Raw genomic sequence first — 22941 nt, 5'->3', positions numbered from 1 at the left:
AAAGGGAGATGGCGAGGGGGTGCAGTCTTCAGCTTCTCCATTCTCAGCATGGGTCTCCCTGTTGCCTGCCCCAAGCTTCCTGGGGCAGTGGTGAGGCCCCCAGCCCCCTGGAATTAGCAGGTCCTCTAGCAAACCCCAGGATCACAGGGCTCTTCAGCCCCTTCCCTGCATCTGAACTCCTCCCCTGACCTGGAGGGTAAGAGGTGGAAGAGCCACAGCAATGACAGTTTTGGGACACTCCTTCCCCAAGGGGGAGGGTATGGTGTATTTGGGTCTCATCTGTAAATCCTGGATGCCTGCTCAACCTAATTTAGGGAAGTTTCTTGCCCAAGGTGGCCTTGGGGGTTGATGTTCCCCATGTAAGCTGCCATAAGCAGCAGGGGGCCCCATTTTGCAGACAGTGTCAGCACTGCGGCCTAAAAGGCCCGGTGGCCTGTGCTCACCCTCCACAGATTGCAGAGGACGTGTACGAAGGATTCCTCAAGGCCTGAGTGAGTTTGCCTCCCGGCATGTCTACCACTACCATCTGTGCGCACAGCTTGCCTTCATTTGCCAGATCTGCCACCATCACATCATCTTCCCCTTTGAGTCTGACACCACAGTCAGGTATGTGGGACACCCCAACACACCCACAGCCTGGCCCAAGAGTCCCAGCGCAGCAGGCCTAGTTCCATTTTGCGGGAACATATTGAACATTCACTCTGTCAGTGCTGAAGGGTGGTGGAGGTTGTCCAGAGCAGTCCACGTCCTCACATGGCTGGCTCTGGTCAAGGTCAGGGGACAAGACAAGCCCTCACAGGACTCTACTGAGCCATCCATTTGCTTACTCAGAGGTGGCCCCCACAGACCCTCTGAGTGGGAGCCTCCCTGGGCCTCAGTTTTGCCATCTGTGACTGGGTTGAAAAAGGATTAAATGAGTTACTGCCCTGCAGTGTTGACAGAGGCCTGGCACCTAGTGGGCACCTGGTAGATGGTACCTGCTGCTGCCTCTGTTGCTGTCATTATTGTCTTGTCCACAGTTACTGCTCATTGATCTCAGTGCTTTCAACAGCATAGGTCACATGCCTCTAAATGGAAAAATTCATCCACCAAACCTTCATCCCACTCCACGTGGGACTGGAAAACTGGAGTAGTGGAGTGTGGGTTCATTTTCAGTAGGAGTACCCTGGCCAGGAACAGTCCCTGAATGGGGCCTAAGGCTGAGATTTTTAAGCTACAGAGTGTTTTAAACATAGGGAACAAATCAATTTCGTGAGTCTCAAACAGCATTTAAAAAAAAAAAAATGAACTAGGAAAGAGAATATCAGAATGCTTGCATCATTTTCAGGTAAGCATTTTAAGATCTTTTGTTCTGGAGTGGAGAGGTGCTGACTGCATGCACTGGGTTGCGGAGTAGAACACAGCCTTCCTGTGGATACTGTGGACAACACTGGGCAGCCACAGGGGAGGCCTCCGGCCCATTTGGCACAAGCAGCATTTGCTGTTCTCTCCCCCCGTGTGCCGAGTGCAAGACTGTCTTCCATCAGAGCTTCCCGGGTGTGGTGAAGAAGGCCTGCCCCCACTGTGCCTGCTGGCGCAAGTACCAAGAACAGAACATTCTCACCTAATTCCAAACTCCTGTCCCCACCCCAGAGGCCACAGGGACAAGGGTGCATTTCAGCCATCAGAGCTGGTTGTTCCATCAGTCTGGGCCACTCTGTCTCAAGGTGTTGGGGCCACCTTTCCTGGTCAGGGAGACTATCAGATGTGACCCGAGCACAAGCCTCCTGGAGAAGGCCACAGAAGCCCCAGAGGTGCCCCGTGCCTCCCCATCAGATGCGCCCTTCCTCAGGGCCCTCTCTACTCACCAGGCCCAGCTCACCTCGCTGTCCCCGGCACATCCATCAGGGCTGTGGAAACCAAACTTAGGGAACATTTTCAATTTCACATTCCTGATGAAAAGGTCTAGTTTTTTAAGGTGGGTTTTTCTCCCCCTTCGTATTTCAGCAGGAAATATTTTTTCATTCTTGACTCTACACAAGTCACCAAGAAGTCCAGGCCTTCTCACCCTGAGAGAGCTGTGCAGTTGCTGCTTAGGCCCTCCCTGATGGTTGGTGGGGAGCTGGCAGGCGGGCCACTGCTGGGACAGAGACTGTTGGTAGGACCCGGTGCCTTTCCTGTGCCCTTGCAGGGCACGGACAACTCCAGTGCAAGGTGCCAATGCGCCTGTCGGCAGGGTGGGTTGGCCCCATCGACCACCCTCTTCCTCTCGGTCTCTCTCTCCCCTCCCCTGCCCCAGCCCCCTCACCTGATAAACCCCTCCCCTTTCTCAGTGTAGGACCCTCCCCCCCTCCATCCTGGAGTCTTAGTCCCAGCAGGAGAAAGGACTCAGAACCAGCACTGTAAGCACTTTGAGCCTTCCTTGTTCCAGGGAAGGGGGCTTATCTTGCCCACTCCTCACCCCCATGCACTCCTCATCCCACCACACACAGGCAGCCAGAGGGCAGGGTGCTTCTGCAGATGCTCCAGGCCTACCTCAGGCGGGCTCCTGGGAAGCACCCTGCCTGCCTGACTGCTGCCAGGGCAGGGAGATGGTCTGGGCCCAGAGAGAGGGCATGGAGCCCAGGCCAGGGGCTCACCTTAGGCACTGTGGCAGCTAGGCTCTGCACTGTGAAGTGACTTGTCATTCTGTGAAGAGTGCCAGCCCCACTGCGAAGATGTGCAGGGACCTGTGGGAGAAACTGATTGTGGAAGGATCTTTAGCTTCAGTTTTCTAAGCCATTATTCACAAAGCTTTGCTGGACTTGCCCAGTAGGGGGCGCTGCCAGAGTCTGGAAACTTTCATGGGAAGGCATTGCCTTGGAGGAAGTCTTGGGATCAGGATGAGGCCTGAACTTGTTTTCAAAGTGGTGTTTGGACCCCTGGGGCTGGGGGGAAATCTGAGTGTGATTTCTTTGCTGCCTTCCCCCACCTATCCTGGACCCAGAGGGCCTCTCTCAGCCCTAGGGCCCTCTAGCCATCTAACCTGCATTCAGCTTGGCATTGGAGGCCTCAGGTGGAGATCCCAGGTGTCACTGTCAAAGGGTGACCCTAACTCCACCTCTCTCTTGGGGTGATCCAGCTCCTGAGTCACCTGGCCCTGGAGCCCTGTGGAGCTGGATACATTGTGCAACAGGATAGAGGAGGCCGTAGCAGGTGTGGAGCAGGGAGGCTGCCACACAGCTTATCCCTCTGTCATGGAAGATGGTACACACCTGTACCCAGCACACCAAAGCCTCTAAACCAGAAAGTGGACCCTAACCCCCAGCTCCTGTACCCAGCATTCATGGCCCACCACAGGCACGGCTTAGTCAGAGCAGTAGCTGCTCCAGAAGCCTGAGTGGGCAGGAGCCCAGCCTGGGGTGGGCAGCGCAGCCTGCACCTGGCCCTGTTTTCTCAGGCTTTGTGAGTCTATCCTGGCAGGTGCCCTCAGGCAGCAGGAGTGAGACCTTGGCGGAGCTCATCTTGGTTGGTGGGGCCTTCTCCCACCCTGGGGATTATTATCATTAGGGCTCACCCCCTCCCCATTGCCAAAAAGCTGCTAATGCTAATGACCTTTACTCACTGGCCTCCAGTGGAAAGCTGGCATGAACCTCAGTAGTGCCCACGCTCTTTTAAAAAATGGTATTTTATGCAATGAACTGTCTCTCCTGAGCAGGCTTCGGCCCAGAAAAGCGTTTTGCAATGCATTGAAGGGACTGTTGCCATAGGATTTTTAAATGATTTTCCACCAAATACCTGCTCTTTCTAATCTCTGTTTTTGCTTCTGAATCCTAATGCTGCCACTGATTCGGGGAAGACCACGGGCCATCTGCCACCTGTTACTGTGTGTGATAGGGCTCCACCTGCCCCAGTAGTCCCTGGGCACAGCAGAAAGCTCAGAGATCAGGAGCAAACACTTGAAGGCAGGGGCTTGTGTGCCAGGAAGGAGTGAGGACAGAGGAGACGGTAAGGGGCTTTGGGAGGTTTACTCACATACGCTCATAGGTAACAACTGAAGCTGGGGCCTGAAATTCCACACTAAAAAAGCATTTTTCCTAGGCCTTAAATGTCATAGCACAGCCTCCTGACACTGGGACTTGAGAAGCTTCAGGAATGAACTTCTCACTGGGTTATGAAGGAGAGAGGGAGCTTCAGAATGGCCAGGCTGCTTGAGCAGGGCCCCTGGTTCAGGGCCCACAGCTTTAGGGCCCCAAGTGGCCTTTACCTGGCTGTTGACCTTCCTCTGAAGTTCCAGGGGAAGCCCACCAGAGCCATCATTATCACAGGAGAAGGAAGTCAGACTAACCCCCAGGGAAATCAAGTGGCAGGACCCTGGTCGGTGTTTCCTGTCCATGAAGGATCCTCCCAGCTTGCTAGGGAGCACCCTCTGCCCATCCCATGAGCCCAGCTTTGTCTCCCTTCAGGGGCAGTAGGTGGAGGGTCTGGAGAAGAGGAGACAAGCCTGAGGAATGGGGGGAAACAGACCCAGTAGAGGGCCAGGGACGTGTGTCCTGGGTGCTGCTTTGCATTTGGATCAGCCCCTCTGTCCTCCACAATGTGCCTCTGGGGGCACGTTGCCCTCTCCCCATAAAGAAGAATGGGAGGCTTGAAGACCTCAGTCCAAACCCAGAGACGGGAAGGTTCGTCACATGATAAAAGTAGTGATATATATTGTGATATATAACTAATAGTGATAAAAAAAAATAGTGATATATAATATATTGAATTTCCTAGTGTTGGGCATTGTGCTAATTAAGTATGTCTCAACCAACAGTGATACAAAGTAGGTGTTATTACCCTCAGTTCACAGGAAAGAAAACTGAAATGCAGAGATGAGGCAGATCTCCCGAGGCCCGAAGGCCAGCAAATGGTAGAGCTTGGCGTGAGACCTGTGTGACTCCAGGCAAGAACCTTAATCACCATCAGCCAGTGCCACCCTGCCTGGCTTGCTGGGTAACTCTGGGACCAGTGGGGAGGGACCTCAAGGAGAGTCATCCAGCCACTCTTTCCTAAGCATGATGGGTACCAGGGACTTGAATGCTTAATTTTGCTGGGTACCTGCCCTGGAGGAGTCCAGGATGCCACCAGGCCTCAGGCACACTGAAATAACTAGCACAAGATGGAATCACTTCTGAGCAAAGCCTAGAAAGAGCAAAGACATGGAGGCGGAGTTCAGTGAAGCAGGTGGCCAGACTCAGGTGCCAACTAAACGCTCAGCCCTCAGGAGGTGGAGGAGGTGGAGTCTGGAGGGGTCAAGGCCTGGGGCAATTAATCCTTCTATGAGGGCCCTCGGAGTAAGGGACCACAGGGGCTAGGGCTTGCCAATATCTGGAGTGAATGGAAGCTCTAGTCAGGGGGGACAGAGGCTGCCTTCCCCAGAGAGGCAGAAGATTCTGGAAGAGAAGCCTCCAAGTATGGCGCCCTAAGGCTGGACTCAAGATCCTGGCCTCCAGGGATTGCTCTGAGCTTGGGTGGCCACCTCCCCTACAGGGAACGAGGAAGCCAGGCGCAGAGGGAGTGAATATGGTCAGGGAAAGATGGTGGGGAGACTCCCGCCCCCAGCCTCAAGTGCCATCCTGGCTCTGATGCCTCCTCCTCCTGGGAGACAGCCAGGTGTGGCCTAGGCTCAGGGGAGGTGCAGGGGGAAGGGGTGGCTCCTCTCCTGGGGCGCTGGCGTGGCCCAGAGGAGACAGAAAGCCTGGACACCAGGGATTCTCTCTCACAACCTCAGCCTAGCCCCAGCTTGGGAGGAAGTTCTGCCCGGCGCTCTCCTCTGGTGCCTCCCTCACTGTATTGTTGAACAGGAAACCCGGCAGCTCCGGCACCCAGCAGCCAAGAAAGGAGCGCCCCGGACGCGAGCCGGTGCCCCGAGGTGCAGGGCCCGGCGGCGGGCGCAGAGCCTTGCCGATGGTTTGTAGGAGAGGGACAGGTGGCCGCTGCCCTCCCCTCTCCCCTGATCGCCACGCGGGGGTCCGAGCTGCGCGGGCCCGGGAGTGGAGCCACAGGACAGATCCGTCTTGGGAGCGGGGAGTCCAGGGCTGCCCCAGGCCTGGGGGCTGGAGGGGCACAGGCCCGGGCCCCCAACGGCTACCCAGGCGGTGGAGCCACTGTGACTCGCGCCGCTCCTGACAGGCGTCCGTCGTTGAGCTCGGGGAGCCTCCTCGCTCTGCCATCCCTCCCCTACTCTTCCGCACCGAGAGTCTGGGAGGAAGCCGAGGTCCTGGTCCCCTCCTCGCCCACTGCGGGACACCGCTCTCCGTGGGCGTCCCTGCCGTGGGAACCCCGCTTCACGTATTTCTAGGCCCAGCACGGCTGCGCCAGTCAAGGGCCTGAGGAGAGAGGAGGTGGACCCGGGCGGGTGGCGTTGCAATAGGCTGGAGAGGGCCCGGAGTTGGAGATTCGCAGCACCGACAGCGGCACTCCGATCCGGGTGGAGCTCGGCCGGGTGTCCTGGCGCTGCACGCCCAGGGCGCAGGGACTCCAGAGGAGCAAATCCGTCCCGACACGGCCCCTCAAGTCGGTGCCCACTCTCCCACGTCTCCTCTCTCTCGGTGCCCCGTCCCCAGCGTCCCCATGGGCCTAGGCAGCAGCATTCAGCCCCTCCCAGGTACAGCTACTTTGGAAATTGGAGCCAACCTGGTCACTCCTGAGCATCCCTCTCCCTCTTTGCTCCCCTCCCCAGTTCTTGATCCCGGTGCTCTCAACCCTGCCCTTGGAAGCCCAGTCCAGGGAGATGATGGGAACCTAACCTGCACCCATCCGCCAGCTCCGCCCACCCAGCTGATGGGAGCCCTGAGGCTGGCCCTGCCCAAGTAAGTGCGCGGCTGAGGGTCCCAGGCGAGGTGGGATGAGGGGATGTCCTCTCCCTTGGGACTTGTTAGCTCAGTTCTGGGCCCCTGGGACTTGTTGGTTCAGTTCTGGGCCCCTCACTGATCCCACCTCCGGAGCTCAGTGTGCTCAGTGACTCGGTTTACACCCCTTCCCAGCATCGAGGAAAGCTTGAGAAAGAGTAGAGAAGGATCACTACGCGCCCTGACGCTGTTCCTGGGGTCCCTCAGCTCCCCAGGGGGGCGGGCTTTCCGCTGCTGGTCCCTGGCAACCTTTTGGGACAGGAGAAGGTGTGGTCAGTGGAAGAGCTTGCAGCGAAAGCCACTTCCTGGGGAGGATATCAACTCCTCGCTCTGATGGGAACGCAGGCAGATTTACAGTGAGGCTCTGTCCCCTTCCCCGATCCACTAGGAGCAGAGCTGGGGCAGCCTGGGAGTGGCGGGGACTTGGGTTCACTGCTGGAGAACTTTGGAGGGCCTTTGGGGTCGCTGTGAGTCGGAATCCACTCGACAGCTGTGGGTTTGATTTTTTTCGGGGGGGGAGGGAGGTGTCACCGCACGGGTAGTCACTGTCACAGAGTCCATTTTCTAGGGGTCACTCTAATGGGGCATGTAGGCATTACCGGGCAGGATGGGAGCGGAGGTGGGAGCTAGAGAGCAGGGGCGGCTCGGTTCTGTCTAGGCGGGCCGGGCACCGTGTTCACGTATGCGGCGAGGCTGCTAGGTAGGGGAGGAGAAACCCAGAGAACCGGTTTCCCCGCCTTGGCAGATGCAGCCCTGCCGCCCTGACCCTGGGACTAAGCCGGACAGGGGTATCTCAGGGGCAGAGCGGACAGGGAGCCGCCCCCAGAGCCCGCGCCTAGGCCCTGACCCGCCAAGTTGCATCCTCAGACTCCTGGCGGCAGGGGGCGCTGCAGGGCCGTCCGAGGGCTCCCTGCGGACTCCAGGAGGCGGGACCAGCGGGCAGCAGGAGCTGTAGGCAATGGACAGTTCTTTCCATCTTACAGACGGGAACACTGAGGCCCAGTCAGTTTTTAGGCAACTGTGCTGTCGATCACCCCAACTCTTTGAGCCCAAGCCTCCCTGGCAGTACAGCTGGAGCAGTATTACCCCCAACCTTCCCACCACGGGACACCAGCGAGGCTCGAATGTCATAACCAACGCCACAGAATGAACGCGGTGTTGTTAGTCCGTCATGGAGTGTAAGAACCGGAGCCTTAGAGATTTTCTTGTTCGAGGCCCCCAATTGAGGGATAGGGAAACGGAGTCCCGGGCGCACAGGCTAAGTCCAGGACCTGGATTCGAACCCAGGCCTCCTCCCACCCCCTGCGGTGCTCTTCCCTGCTCCGCAGCCTTGACCTCCATGTCCTCCCCCACCCCGCCCCACCTTGCTGCCCTCAGGGAAGCGCCCAGGCGGCGATGGCGGCCGACGTCGAGGGGGACATGTACCTGTTGGTGGAGCACCCCTTTGAGTACACCGCCAAGGATGGGCGCCGCGTCGCCATCCAGCCCAACGAGCGCTACCAGCTGCTGAGCCACAGTACGGAGCCCTGGTGGCACCTAAGGCGCGAGCCCGGCGGGCGCCCCTTCTATCTGCGCGCGCAGTGCGTGCGTGAGCTGTCGCCGCTCGGCGACCCCGCTGCTGTCCGCCCCGCCAACGCCCCACGCGGGCCCACAGCCCCAGAGCCGCTCGCCTACGACTACCGGTTCCTGAGCGCGCCGACGCCTTCGGACCCCGACGGCGCCCCCACCGAGCCACCGCGCCGCGCACGCTCCCTGTGGCGCCCAGCGCGACAAACTGTCGCCGGGCCTGCCTGCCTGCCTGTACATGGGGCTCCCTGCGCCTGTGCGGCCCGCCCAGTCCCTGGACTACCTGGCTCCTGCCGCTGCGCCCCTGCCGGCCTCCTCCGGAGCGCGGGCAGCTTCAGGGCCTGCAGGTGGCAGGCTCCTGGGTGTGTCCGCGGTGCCTGGCGAGCAATGGCCCAGAAAACATCAGCAAGGCCATCCAGGATGTGCGTGGGCCGCCGCGGGAGGAGCGCCCGGACCAGGTGCGTTACCAGGCGAGGAGTAGGAGTGCAAGGAGACCCGCTTAGTGTGGGGCTTGACATCCAGTGTCCCCTGGATCAGTTCGTTCACACAGGGTACCGGGCCTCACCTTCCTCAGCCCCAAACCAGCATGGTACACACTCACAATGCAGATGATGCATGTCCAAAATGCCAAAACTCTGGGAGGCCAAAGGTTTTTTGTAACTTGATTGGTGGCAAAAATTTGACTTGAACTGTTGCGATGTCATCGATACCCAAACCAGTTGCCGTCGAGTGGATTCCCACTAATAGCGACCCCACAGGACAGCGTAGAAAACTGCCCCCATAGGGTTTCCTAGGCTGTAATCTTTACGGAAACAGACTGTCACTTCTCTCCTCGAAGAGTGCCTGGTAGGTTTGAACCGCCCACGTTTTCCATTAGCTTTAGAGCGCTCAACCACTGAACCACCAGAGCTCCCTGCAAGCCCTGGATCATCTTTATTTATCCCACTTATGAATATTCATGTTTTGCTGCGGAAATGCTGTTGTTAGCTTCACCTGAGTCAGCTCCAACTCCCAGAGACCCCATGTACAAACAGAACTGAAAGCGGCCTAGCCCTGTCACATCTTCAGTATTGTGGGTATGCTGCAGTCCGTTGTAGTGGCCACTGTGTATTTTTAGTGCTTTCAACCTAGGGGCTCGTCTTCCAGCACAGTGTTGGGCAACAGTCTGTTGTAATCCATAGGGCTTTCGTTCGTAAAATTTTACAAGTAGATCGCCAGGCCTTCCTAGTCTTAGTCTGGAGGCTCCACTGAAACCTGTCCACCACAGCTGAATCTACTGATATCTGAAATACCAGTGGCATAGCTTCCAGCATCACAGCAACACACAAGCCACCAGTGTATGACAGACTGAGAAATGAATGGGGTGCAGAAATGCAACTGAGTGTAATTACAGGATGCTGCCCCAAGCCCAGCCAGAGCATTACATAGCACAGGGTGGGTGTATGTAAGACAGAGAAGAAATCGGGCTGGCTGAATTAAATAAGGGCTACATTTCAAAGCCCTGTGTGTTTGACCAGTTGTAATTAAACGGTTTTCTGAACCAAAACCTAAGTACAGACCACCATATAACTTTTGCTGCTGGCGCCAGAAAACTACTTGTGATTAACAAACTAGGTGTTTAGACAAGATAAGGGGCAGCATTTCAAGGCTCTGTGTGCTTGACCAGCGATAAATTAGGGATAATCCTTCTGAGTTGTTTTTCAAGGCCTCACCAGGTGCAGACTGTGTTCAGTAAAGATCAACGAGGCCTGTGAATGACGTTTCACATGACACAAACATAAACAGGGACCTCTCGCCAGGACTGAAACCAAGATCCAAAGGCATCACGCATGCCCAACATCCCAGAATAAGTCCTGTTTGACATCCCGTCAGCCTTTGTGACAGACTCCATCTTAGTTCCAGCAACCTTTGCGAGGAAGTCCATCTTGAATTCTAACTGCGCCCGCATGTGATTTCCATAATCCCTCCCCTTCCCCGGAAACCCTGGTTGCCCAGTGGTTAAGTGCTACAGCTGCTAACTAAAGGGTTGGCAGTTCAAATCTGCCAGGCAGTCCTTGGAAACTCTATGGGGCAGTTCTACTATGGCCAATAGGGTCGCTATGAGTCGGAATCAACTGACGGCACTGGGTTTGGTTTTGTTGGTTTCTCCCCTTCCCCTAGAAATCTCCACCCATCTAATGAATAAAGTTAATGCCTTTCTAATGCATTTATAAGCCCTAAGAAATCCTTTATCCAGTGAGCCTGGAGGCTAGCATAGGTGGAAACCCCTCTCCCTCTCTCCCTCGGGAGCCTTTTACTTTCTTTCTATCACTAATAAAGCTTTGTTGCTGTGGAACCTCTGAGCCTCTCGTGGGCATTCTTGGTCGGAAGAAGGTAAGAACCTCGGCAGGGCTTAGTCTCGAGCTGGGAAGCCTTGCCCTGTAACAGAATTTGGCAATCACAGCAGGACTGATTTTTTTCCTCAGACCCGGGTGTGGGGGCAGATAAGGAGACCTCCTAAACCATGACAGACAGACAAGCAACTGCCAGGACACCACCTGTCCTGTGTCCCTCCCTCTGGTGATTAGATCTCCATGCCTGCTCCTCTCATCTGAATTTCCATAAGAACAAAGGATATTTCTCTTCTGTCTCCACCTGACTGTTTTTCCTGAGCCTGAGAGTCCTGACGCCACGTTTATGGTGAGGGGCTTGGCCCCCAGATCTGGTAAACCTGGTAAAGCAGGCACACTTAATAGATACACTTCCCAGATTGAGTTGAAAAGCTGCCTGCCCTGACCTGCACAATCCAGGGAGTCTCAAGAGTGGAGTGATTCCCCTCGATGCAGACTTGGCTTCTGAGGTGAGGGAGCCACCCCAAGATCCGTTAGACCTGGTGTAGTCTGCAGTGAGGGGGGAATCACCCCAAGATCTGTTAGACTTGATATACTCTGCAGAACTGATAATTGACTCTCTTCTTTCTCTCAGTTTCCTCTCCATTTTATTTTCCTTTTGATTAAGTGCCAGCTGGTGGGTGATACTCCTGGCGTTTTGCCACTTAGTGCATTTCTACTAGTTCAGGCCCATTATTGCATTTGTGATCGCAAAGAGGGACCCTTGGTGACTCTAGACTTTGGGCAGGTGTAAAAACGGCTGTCAATTTTGTCTATCTAGATGTTGTCTGGCTCTGGTTCGTGCACCCTGGTTCTGGGGAGTGGATGTAGACATCTCTATCTGTTTAGGCTGAGAGATTGAAGCACCCCCATCTGGTATTGGGGATAAGAGGCATCTGGAGGATGGCAGTGGAGATTCAGATATTCCTAGTAATGTGTTGGACCTCACTAAAACCATCCTCATTTCCCCTCTCCCTTTGTGGCTTGTCTGGTCCAAGCAGTCTCTGTTTGTCTGATGTGTGAACTTTACGAGACCTGGGCTCTCTGAAATGTTGAGACTGCAAGATTATCTCCATCACCTCTGTCTGTGTCTTATGTGTCATTTATATGTAATGTATAGAAATTAATTGGTGAAAAAAGTTCAGGTTAAATTAAAACATACTTACAGAGACTCCTGAGAACTTATTGTTTGAGCTGAAAAAAAAAAAAAGAGTTTCTCTCCCAGAGCTGACAAAATTTTTGGCTGCAAGACGAGAGAGAAATAAATTCCTATGGACTAAAAGAAAAAGCTAGGGGTATCAACTACCCATAAAAATAAAAAGCTGGGTCCCTGGGAATAGTTAATTAGATACAATGAAAAATCAAGAGCCCATACCAGGAGATTCACCCTAGGGTGCATTCTTAATCACTGACAATTCTTTTTTTATGATCAATTAAAGAAAAAGAAAGCTTCAGAAAAAGGAGGAAGTATAGTGTTAATTATCTCTCAGCTACTGAGACTGGCCTGCCAAGCATACTCTGAGATAAGGAAAAAGATTTACAGACCCAATTGTCAGGCAGCCTTCCTAACTGCTGTCTTGCAGGCTAAAGGCCACCCCACAAGAAAACAAAAAAAAAAAAAAGGTAGGAGACCAAGGCCACAGGAGAGGAGAAAGCCCCGCACCCCTTTGGAAAGAGACCAGTGCAGCTGGTGTAGAAAATAATAAGAATAAGAATTTCGTCTTAAAGTAAAAGTAAGAGTTCCAAAAGTGTAAAAGGGGAAGAAATAAGTTATCTTTTCCCTTTCAAAAGTTTTATCTGTCTGACTAAAGTTTAACAGTTTAATTTATGAGATTTTGAAGAGCTTTAATGTTAACTAGCATATAAAACGAAGAATTAGGTTTCTCACTGTTAAAATCAGAAAACTTTCGTTGCTTACTGAGTTAAAGAGTTAATCTCTTCTTTGTGTAATTTGCTTCAAAGACAAAGGTTCCATCTGTTACTGGAATAAGATTCCTGAGTCTTGGCTCTGGAACTTGTGCACCTTTTTTTCTTCCAACCATTAGATGATAACAGAGGAATTTGCCATTTCAAGTGAGGCAGGAAGAAAGCAAATACCCCTAGAAACAGCCTCAGGCCAGAATGACAGCTGAAACTAGAAAACAAAACCTGAACTTGTGTCCACCATCTTTTAGCTTTAAAATATCAGTTGCATAAGTAGAAACAGAGTAGGCCCACTCTGACTGCTATTTATCAAAAAAAACAACTGGGGTCTTTTTGACCTCTAATTCCCTATGAGCCAACAGTGGGTACAGAATTTGACTGTATTAATAGAGGTAGGAATTCAGATCTAGGGAGGTGATGCTGGGGCGGTTGGTAGCAGTGCTCTGGCCCCAGCTGGAATCCCAAACTCAGAACTGGGAGCCACATACTGAGGAATGTTGACTTAGTGGAGTGTGTACAGTGGGGCTGAAGAAGATACGCGAAGAAGAGGCCAGAACTGGGAGGAAGAAGAGGCCAGAACTGGGAGGTGGGTAGGGGTAGCCAGGGTAGGAAAGGGTGGGGGAGAATAGCATGGCTGTCTACAACATACGAGGGGCTCCATGCGTCAAGGAAAGCGAATGCTCTGAGGGTCCCTGGTGGCCATGAGGGGAGTTAACCAGGGTAAGGAAAGGAAAAAGCTTCCTCTCCGTCTGGGGGTCTTCTGGCCTGGCTTGCTGGGGGGGCATTTCGGGTCCCTCTCCCACTCCGGAAGGACCCCCAGCTCTGAGGATGTATGATTCCAGTCCGTAGATTGGCCCCCCGAGGAGGAAAGTGAGAGCTGCAGCGCTGACTTCGGATCGAGTGAGCGCCTGGGAAGCTGGCTGAAGAACCCTTTTGCAGATCTGTGATATGAATGCCCCAGCTTAGGCATTAAGCTGCCAAGGTAGTTTCTAAAACAACTTTACTACCTGTAAGATGTTTTCTTTAAAAATAGTGATAAAAAGAATTAAAGTTAGGAGCCGGAAGATGTGTTTCATTGACATGGATCAATGGGAACTTAATTTGGGGGCTAGGTGTTTGATTATTTAGTTCACCCCAAAGCTGCAAAGTGTTTTGATTTGAAGAGAAGAAGGTAGAGAAAGAGGAGGCCATTCCCTTCTGAAAAAGTATTTGAAGGTTTTTCCCAGTAAAATAATTATTTTAATTGATTTAAAGAGAACCCAGTGAAGGGAACTTCAGGTTTATCCAAGACTGGGCTTTAAGAAGTCTACCTTCCTAAATCACATTGATTCAGGGTAGGGTTACACACCCGATTACTATAATTAACGTCAGTAAGTTGTACACCTGTAAAGAGTTGAACTGGCAGAAGTTGTGTTATGGATGTATTTACAACAATGACAAAAACAAGAAGAAGAAGAAAGAGGAGCTGCTGAGGCTGCTTCTGTACAGCCAAAAACCTCAGGGAATTTGGTTTCTTGGTTTGGAGGTTTAGGGTCATGTTTTCATGGGACATCCTAGTTAATTGGCCTAATAGCATATTTAGTGCTCTGTTGTTCCTCCTAGTTCACTGCATACTGCCCGGGGTCTTAAACTCTTGCAAGCAGCCATCCAAGGCACAACAATTGGTCTCCACTCACCTGGAGCAACAGAGGAAGAAGGAGAGTCAGGAATAGGAGGAGGATATGAAATCTGTGGCTAATTGCCTCCATTTTCTGCCTCCTTTGCTGGGACACCAGAAGGACTGGATGATGCCTGGCTACCATTACTGAAGAGTTTGATCAAAGATTCTGCAGAAGAATCCTGATCCAAAGGGGGAAGATGCAGAACAGCATTTCAAATTCTCAGGGACTCTAGACTTTCTGGAGCCATGGAGGCTGGATGAACCCTGAAACTATTGCCCTGAGATAATCTTTAAATGTTGAACAAAAAATGTCCCCTGAGTCTCCTAAAACCGAAGAGTAGTTCAGCATAAATAGTAAAAAAGGGCCTGCCTTGACCATTATGCTTGTATAAGAACTACCTATATGGAATCAAGTTGACAACAGCAAGTTGAAAGATTAGATAGGAACCTTAGGGTGCAGTGAGGTAAAGTTAATAAGGGAGGAACAACTCAGAAAAGGAGGGTGAGAATGGTTGCACAACTTGAAGAATATAATCAGTGTCACTAAATGGTACATGTAGAAAGTGTTGGATTAGTTTATCCTTTGCAGTGTGTACTCTCAACAACAAATTTGGAAGGAAAAAAGTCTAGCTTCCTGTTAAATATAAGAGGAAGGGATTCAACGCCGGTGCTAAAGATTTCAGAAGCCTGAATAAAACAAAAGATCCCCCCTTATGAGACCAATCTTGAAGTCGGTTCAATTTTAAAACCATGACTATGTGCCAAGCCATATGCTAGGCACTGGGAATAACACCATAAAGCCTCCCTCTCTCGGAGTTTACATGCTAGGGGTAGTGCTAGCAAATAAACAAGAAAATAAAAGATTATAAGGAGAGCTATAAAGGAAACAAATGGGTGTTGGTTACAGTATTTCAAGAGAAGCCTTTAACATGCTGACTTTAACATCCTTCTCCTCCCTTGTAGGCAAAGGTGGACCTCTGAAAAGTGGGGTTGTTACTTTTTCTGTATTAATGGCCTTGTTGAGTCAAGGTGGGATGGGCAAGTTTTTCCATGCCAATGTAAAGTGCTATGCACTCGGATTCAGTCCCTCACTCTCAGACCAAATTGCCCACTCCCTAAGGCCTTCCTACAGAAAGTTTGGCATCCTCACTGGCTAGTGGTACCCTCTACCTGATAGAGTGGTGAGTTAATAACCAAATATGGAACAAAGAGGATACGGAGGGTTGAGGAAATAGCAGCCTTTTAGAGTAAAATAACTTTAATGTGTGTTCCCTCCCTTCCTGGCCGCACTAAATAGCGTTCATTTTGCAGGTCAGGTGCTTTTCTTGAAAGCAGTTCCGCCACAGAGTGGAAGAATGTCTCGATTTCAGTTTGGAGGAAGAAGAGGTCTGGCTGCCAGAAACTGACTAGCACTTTTGACAGTGCAGAGAGGCTGGTGAAGCTCTCTGTCCCTGAGGCTGGAAGCTGAGGGCAGGGAGGGGGGACAGAAAGAGCCCTAACCCTCCCCTGCTTTGAGGGGAAGGGTGAGGGAGGGGACGTGAAATCCTGCCAGCTCTGCAGGAGAAGGGAAGCCTGGGCCGCGGTGATTCTAGGAAAAGGGCTCGCCATAGTGGCTTGGGACTGGTCTCTGACGCACCTCAATAAAGGTGGTGCGTAAACAAAGGTGTCATCATAAATAAAGGGTGGGGCGCGCGGTGGGTAACCGTGCGCGTGCGTCTCAGTCGGTCATAACGGTTCGGCTCCGGCTAAGGGCGCGGCGCCCCGTACCCTCCGCGTGTCATGTCCCGGTTGCGCTTCTGGGACCCACGGGTCCTCCTCATGCTGCAACTACTGTGGCTGCTGGTCCAGGCGCCACCTGTTCCAAGGTGGGCCCGGAACCTAGTCCGGCTGAACTCTGACCCCCCAGGGCTGACCGAACCCCGGTCTTTGCCCTCCCCTGATTTCCCACCGGAATCGCCAGTCCAGCAAGGGGCCCCAACACGGCTTCCAGAGGCCCCTAAGGTAGAAGAGCGTTTTCCTACAGAGCAGGAGACCCCAGTTCACACTCCAGAGGCACCTGAGGAGAATGAACCTTCTCTAGCCCAGCAGGAGGCCCAGACTCAGCCTCTAACGCCACCTAATACGGTTATACCTCAGACTTCAGTGCCTCATGGGGTGAGTCTTCGACCTCCAGGTCAGAATCAAACTCATAATTCAACCTTGCCCAATATCACAGTTCAACCAGTGGATATGGAGCTTACCTTAACCCCAGAGCGTATGAAGGAGGTTCAATCATGTCCAACTCAGCAGGAGGCCCCAGCACAGCCTCCAAAGCCTCCCCAGGAGGTTAAACCTTCTTCAAGCCAGCAGGAGGCCCCAGCTCAGCCTCCAACGCCATCCCAGGAGGTCGAAGCTTCTCCAGCACAGCAGGAGGCTCCAGCTCCACCTCCAGAGCTACCTGAGGAGTTTGAAATTGAGCCTTCTCCAGGCCTGCAGGAAGCCCCAGCTCACCCTCCAAAGCCTCTAGAGGAAGGTAAACCTTCCCCAGTCCAGGGAGAAGCCCCAGTTCAGCCTCCAAAGCCCTCTGAGCAGGTCGAACCTTCTCCAGGTCAGCAGGATGCCCCAGTGCAGCCTCCAAATGCTACTGAAGAAGTTGAAGCTTCTCCCACCCAGGAGGAGGCCCCAGCTCTGCCTCCACAGAGCCCAGAGGAGGTTGCCTCTTCTTCAGTCCAGCAGGAAGTCCCAGCACAGTCTCCAATGCTTCCACAGGAGGTTAAACCTTCTCCAACCCAGCAGCAGACCCCAGCTCAGACTCCAGAGACCCCCGAGGAAGTTGAACCTTCCCCAGTCCAGCAGGAAGCCCCAGCACTACCTCCAAAGCCTCTAGAGGAAGGTGGAACTTCTCCAGTCCAGCAGGAGTCCCCAGCTCTGCCTCCAGAGCCATCTCACGAGGTTGAGCCTTCTCCAATGCAGCAGGAAGCCATAGCCCAGTCTCTGAAGCCTCCCCAGGAGGTTAAACCTTCAATACATGAGGAGACCCCAGGTCTCCCACCAGAGCAACCTGAGGAGTTTGAGGCTTCTCCAGTGCAGCAGGAAGCTCCAGCTCAGCCTCCAAAGCCCTCTGAGGGAGTCCAACCTCCTCCAGCCCAGCAGGAAATCCCAGCACAGCCTCCAAAGCCCTCTGAGGAGGTTGAAGCTCCTCCAGTCCAGCAGGAGGCTCCAGCTCAGCTTCCAAAGCCCTCTGAGGAGGTTGAAGCTCCTCCAGCCCAGCAGGAGGCTCCAGCTCACCCTGCAAAGCCTTCCCATGAGGTTGAACCTTCTCCAGGCCATCAGGAGGCTCCTGCTCAGCCTCCAAAGCCCTCCGAAGGAGTCAAACCTCCTCCAAACCAGCAGGAAGTCGCAGCTCAGCCTCCAAAGCCCTCTGAGGAGTTTGAAGCTCCTCCAGTCCAGCAGGAGGCTCCAGCTCAGCTTCCCAAGCCCTCTGAGGAGGTTGAAGCTCCTCCAGTCCAGCAGGAGGCTCCAGCTCAGCTTCCAAAGCCCTCTGAGGAGGTTGAAGCTCCTCCAGTCCAGCAGGAAGCTCCAGCTCACCTTCCAAAGCCTCCCCAGGAGGCTGAACCTTATCCAGGCCATCAGGAGGCTGCAGCTCAGCCTCCAAGGCCCTCTGAGGAAGTGGAACTTTCTCCAGTCCAGGAGGAAGCCCCATCACAGCCTCCAAAGCCCTCTGAGGAAGTTGAACCCCCTCCAGTCCAGCAAGAGGCTCCAGCTCACCCTGCGAAGCCTTCCCATGAGGTTGAACCTTCTCCAGGCCTTCAGGAGGCTCCTGCTCAGCCTCCAAAGCCCTCTGAGATGGTTGAACCTCCTCCAGTTCAGCAGGAAACTGCAGTTCACCTTCCAAAGCCTCCCCATGAGGTGGAGCCTTCTCCAGGCCATCATGAGGCTCCAGCTCAGCCTCCAAAGCCCTCTGAGGAAGTTGAACTTTCTCCAGTCCAGGAGGAAGCCTCAGCACGGCCTCCAAGGCCCTCTGAGGAAGTTGAACCCCCTCCACTCCAGCAGGAGTCTCCAGCTCACCCTGCAAAGCCTTCCCATGAGGTTGAACCTTCTCCAGGCCATCAGGAGGCTCCTGCTCAGCCTCCAAAGCCCTCTGAGGGAGTTGAACCTCCTCCAACCCAGCAGGAAGCTGCAGCTCAGCCTCCACAGCCCTCTGAGGAAGTTCAACCTCCTCCAGTCCAGCAGGAGGCTCCAGCTCAGCCTCCAAAGCCCTCTGAGGGAGTCAAACCTCCTCCAACCCAGCAGGAAGCTGCAGCACAGCCTCCAAATCCCTCTGAGGAGGTTGAACCTTACCCAGTTCAGCAGGAGGCTCCAGCTCAGCCTCCAAAGCCCTCTGAGGAGGATGAACCTTACCCAGTTCAGCAGGAAGCTCCAGCACACCTTCCAAAGCCTCCCCATGACATTGAACCTTCTCCAGGCCATCAGAACGCTGCCCCTCAGCCTCCAAAGCCCTCTGAGCAAGTGGAACTTTCTCCAGTCCAGGAGGAAGCCCCAGCAGAGCCTCTGAAGCCCTCTGCGGAAGTTGAACCTCCTCCACTCCAGCAGGAGGCTCCAGCTCAGCCTCCAAAGCCCTCTGAGGCAGTCAAACCTCCTCCAACCCAGCAGGAAGCTGCAGCTCAGCCTCCAAAGCCTCCCCATGAGGTTGAACCTTCTCCAGGCCATCAGGAGGCTCCTGCTCAGCCTCCAAAGCCCTCTGAGGGAGTCGAACCTCCTCTAACCGAGCAGGAAGCCCCAGCTCAGCCTCCAAAGCCCTCTGAGGAAGTGGAACCTTGTCCAGTTCAGCCGGAGGCTCCAGCTCAGCCTCCAAAGCCCTCTGAGGAGATCGAACCTCCTCCAGTTCATCAGCAAGCTCCAGCTCACCTTCCAAAGCCTCCCCATGAGGTCGAACCTTCTCCAGGCCATCAGGAGGCTCCAGCTCAGCCTCCAAAGCCCTCTGAAGAAGTTGAACTTTCTCCAGTCCAGGAGGAAGCCCCAGTACAGCCTCTGAAGCCCTCCGAGGAAGCTGAACCCCCTCCAGTTCAGCAGGAGGCTCCAGCTCACCCTCCAAAGCTTTCCCATGAGGCTGAACCTTCTCCAGGCCATCAGGAGGCTCCTGCTCAGCCTCCAAAGCCCCCTGAGGGAGTCGAACCTCCTCCAGCCCAGCAGGAAGCTGCAGCACAGCCTCCAAAGCCCTCTGAGGAGGTTGAACCTTACCCAGTTCAGCAGGAAGCTCCAGCTCAGCCTCCAAAGCCCTCTGAGGAGGTTGAACCTCCTCCAGTTCAGCAGCAAGCTCCAGCTCACCTTCCAAAGCCTCCCCATGACATTGAACCTTCTCCAGGCCATCAGAACCCTGCCCCTCAGCCTCCAAAGCCCTCTGAGCAAGTAGAACTTTCTCCAGTCCAGGAGGAAGCCCCATCACAGCCTCTGAAACCCTCTGAGGAAGTTGAACCCCCTCCAGTCCAGCAGGAGGCTCCAGCTCATCCTCCAAGGCCTTCCCATGAGGTTGAACTTTCTCCAGGCCATCAGGAGGCTCCTGCTCAGCCTCCAAAGCCCTCTGAGGGAGTCGAACCTCCTCCAACCCAGCAGGAAGGCGCGGCTCAGCCTCCAAAGCCCTCTGAGGAGGTTGAACCTTACCCAGTTCAGCAGGAGGCTCCAGCTCAGCTTCCAAAGCCCTCTGAGGAGGTTGAAGCTCCTCCAGTCCAGCAGGAAGCTCCAGCTCACCTTCCAAAGCCTCCCCATGAGGTTGAACCTTCTCCAAGCCATCAGGAGGCTCCAACTCAGCCTCCAAAGCCCTCTGAGGAAGTTGAACTTTCTCCAGGCCAGGAGGAAGTCCCAGCATGGCCTCCAAGGCCCTCTGAGGAAGTTGAACCCCCTCCAGTCCAGCAGGAGGCTCCACCTCACCCTGCAAAGCCTTCCCATGAGGTTGAACCTTCCTCAGGCCATCAGGAGGCTCCAGCTCAGCCTCCAAAGCCCTCTGAAGGAGTTCAACCTCCTCCAACCCAGCAGGAAGGCACAGCTCAGCCTCCAAAGCCCTCTGAGGAGGTTGAACCTCTTCCAGTTCAGCAGGAAGCTGAAGTTCACCTTCCAAAGCCTCCTCATGAGGTTGAACCTTCTCCAGGCCATCAGGAGGCTCCTGCTCAGCCTCCAAAGCCCTCTGAGGGACTTGAACCTCCTCCAACCCAGCAGGAAGTCACAGCTCAGCCTGCAAAACCCTCTGAGGAGGTTGAACCTGACCCAGTTCAGCAGGAGGCTCCAGCTCAGCCTCCAAAGCCCTCTGAGGGAGTGGAACCTCCACCAAGCAAGCAGGAAGCTGCAGCTCAGCCTCTAAAGCCCTCTGAGGAAGTTGAACTTTGTCCAGTTCAGCAGGAGGCTCCAGCTCACCCTCCAAAGCCTTCCCATGAGGTTGAACCTTCTACAGGCCATCAGGAGGCTCCAGCTCAGCCTCCAAAGCCCTCTGAGGAGATTGAACCTCCTCCAGTTCAGCAGGAAGCTCCAGCTCACCTTCCAAAGCCTCCCCATGAGGCTGAGCCTTCTCCAGGCCATCAGGAGGCTCCAGCTCAGCCTCCAAGGCCCTCTGAGGAAGTTGAACTTTCTTCAGTCCAGGAGGAAGCCCTATCACAGCCTCCAAAGCCCTCTGAGGAAGTTGAAGCTCCTCCAGTCCAGGAGGAAGCCTCAGTACAGCCTCTGAAGCCCTCTGAGGAAGTTGAACCCCCTCCAGTTCAGCAGGAGGCTCCAGCTCACCCTCCAAAGCCTCCCCATGAGGTTGAACCTTCTCCAGACCATCAGGAGGCTCCTGCTCAGCCTCCAAAGCCCTCTGAGGGAGTCGAACCTCCTCTAACCGAGCAGGAAGCCCCAGCTCAGCCTCCAAAGCCCTCTGAGGAAGTGGAACCTTGTCCAGTTCAGCCGGAGGCTCCAGCTCAGCCTCCAAAGCCCTCTGAGGAGATCGAACCTCCTCCAGTTCATCAGCAAGCTCCAGCTCACCTTCCAAAGCCTCCCCATGAGGTCGAACCTTCTCCAGGCCATCAGGAGGCTCCAGCTCAGCCTCCAAAGCCCTCTGAAGAAGTTGAACTTTCTCCAGTCCAGGAGGAAGCCCCAGTACAGCCTCTGAAGCCCTCCGAGGAAGCTGAACCCCCTCCAGTTCAGCAGGAGGCTCCAGCTCACCCTCCAAAGCTTTCCCATGAGGCTGAACCTTCTCCAGGCCATCAGGAGGCTCCTGCTCAGCCTCCAAAGCCCCCTGAGGGAGTCGAACCTCCTCCAGCCCAGCAGGAAGCTGCAGCACAGCCTCCAAAGCCCTCTGAGGAGGTTGAACCTTACCCAGTTCAGCAGGAAGCTCCAACTCACCTTCCAAAGCCTCCCCACGAGGTTGAGCCTTCTCCAGGCCATCAGGAGGCTCCAGCTCAACCTCCAAAGCCCTCAGAGGAAGTAGAGCTTTCTCCAGTCCAGGAGGAAGCCCCAGTACAGCCTCCGAAACACTCTGAGGAAGTTGAACCTCCTCCACTCCAGCAGGAGGCTCCAGGTCAGCCTCCAAATCGTCCCCAAGAGGTCGAACCTCCAACTGAGCAAGAGGCCCCAGTTCCACCTCCAGAGCTCCCTGAGCAGGCTGAACCTTCTCCAGTGCAGCAGGAAGTCCTAGCACAGCCTCAAAAGCCCTCTGAGAGTATTGAACCTTCTCCAAACCAGCAGGAATTTCCAGCTGAGCCTCCAAAGCCCCTCGAAGAAATTCAACCTCCAACAGAACAGGAGGCCCCAGCTCCGCCTCCAGAGCTCCCCGAGGAGGGTGAACCTTCTCCAGTGCAGCAGGAAGCCCCAGCACAGCCCCCAAAACCTCACCAAGAGGCTAAACCTCCAACCCAACAGGAGGCTCCAGCTTCCCTTCCAGAGCTCCCTGAGGAGGATGAACCTTCTCCAGGCCAACAGGAGGTACCAGCACAGCCACCAAAGTCTCCCCAGGAGGTTAAACCTTCTCCAGCCCAACAGGAGGCTCCAGCTCAGCCTCCAGAGACCCCTGAGGGGGTTAAACCTTCTCCAGTCCAGGAGGAAGCCCCAGCACAGCCTCCAAAACCTCCCCAGGTGGTTAAACCTCCAATACATCATGAAGCCCAGGCACAACCTCCAAAGCCCTCTGAAGGTATTGCACCTTTTCTAACCCAGCAGCAGTTTCCAGCTGTGCCTTCAAGACCCTCCGAAGAAATTAAACCTTCTTCAACCCAGGAGGCAGCTCCTGCTCAGGCTACAAAGCCCCTTGAGGAAGCTGGACCTTCTCCAGTACAGCAGGGAGACACACATCAGCCTCCACAGCTCCCTGAAGAGGTGGAACCTTCTCCACTCCAGCAGGAGGCCCCAGCTAAACCTCCAGAGCCTCCTACTGAGGTTATAACTCAAACTACCACAAATCATGAAGTTCCACCACCAGGTCAGAATCAACCTTACCTTTCAATCTTGCCCACTGTTACAGTTAAACCTGCTGATCTGCAGCTTACCTTAACTCCAGAACCCACTAAGGAGGTTCAGTCATGTCCAACCCAGCAAGAGGTCCCAGCTCAGCCTCCGGAGACTCCTGAAAAGG

The 22941-nt window shown here is 54.3% G+C and overlaps 1 protein-coding gene across 1 annotated transcript in view; it reads left to right on the top strand.

The window, feature by feature from the left end:
* LOC126063114 (leucine-rich repeat-containing protein 37A2-like) overlaps positions 1-22941 on the top strand; it is a 309607-nt gene that overhangs the window by 113144 nt on the left and 173522 nt on the right. Inside the window, exons 3-6 of the mRNA XM_049861289.1 lie at positions 453-606; positions 4804-4953; positions 6683-6812; positions 8229-8875. Coding sequence (XP_049717246.1) covers positions 8247-8875 — 629 coding nt within the window. The 5' untranslated portion in view covers positions 453-606; positions 4804-4953; positions 6683-6812; positions 8229-8246. The remainder of the gene's footprint in view (positions 1-452; positions 607-4803; positions 4954-6682; positions 6813-8228; positions 8876-22941) is intronic.

Source organism: Elephas maximus, chromosome 19 (assembly GCF_024166365.1).
Source record: "Elephas maximus indicus isolate mEleMax1 chromosome 19, mEleMax1 primary haplotype, whole genome shotgun sequence".
NCBI classification, from domain to species: Eukaryota; Metazoa; Chordata; class Mammalia; order Proboscidea; family Elephantidae; genus Elephas; species Elephas maximus.
The sequence above is the reverse complement of the archived record's forward strand: the minus strand, read 5'-3'. Positions and strand labels throughout refer to the sequence as shown.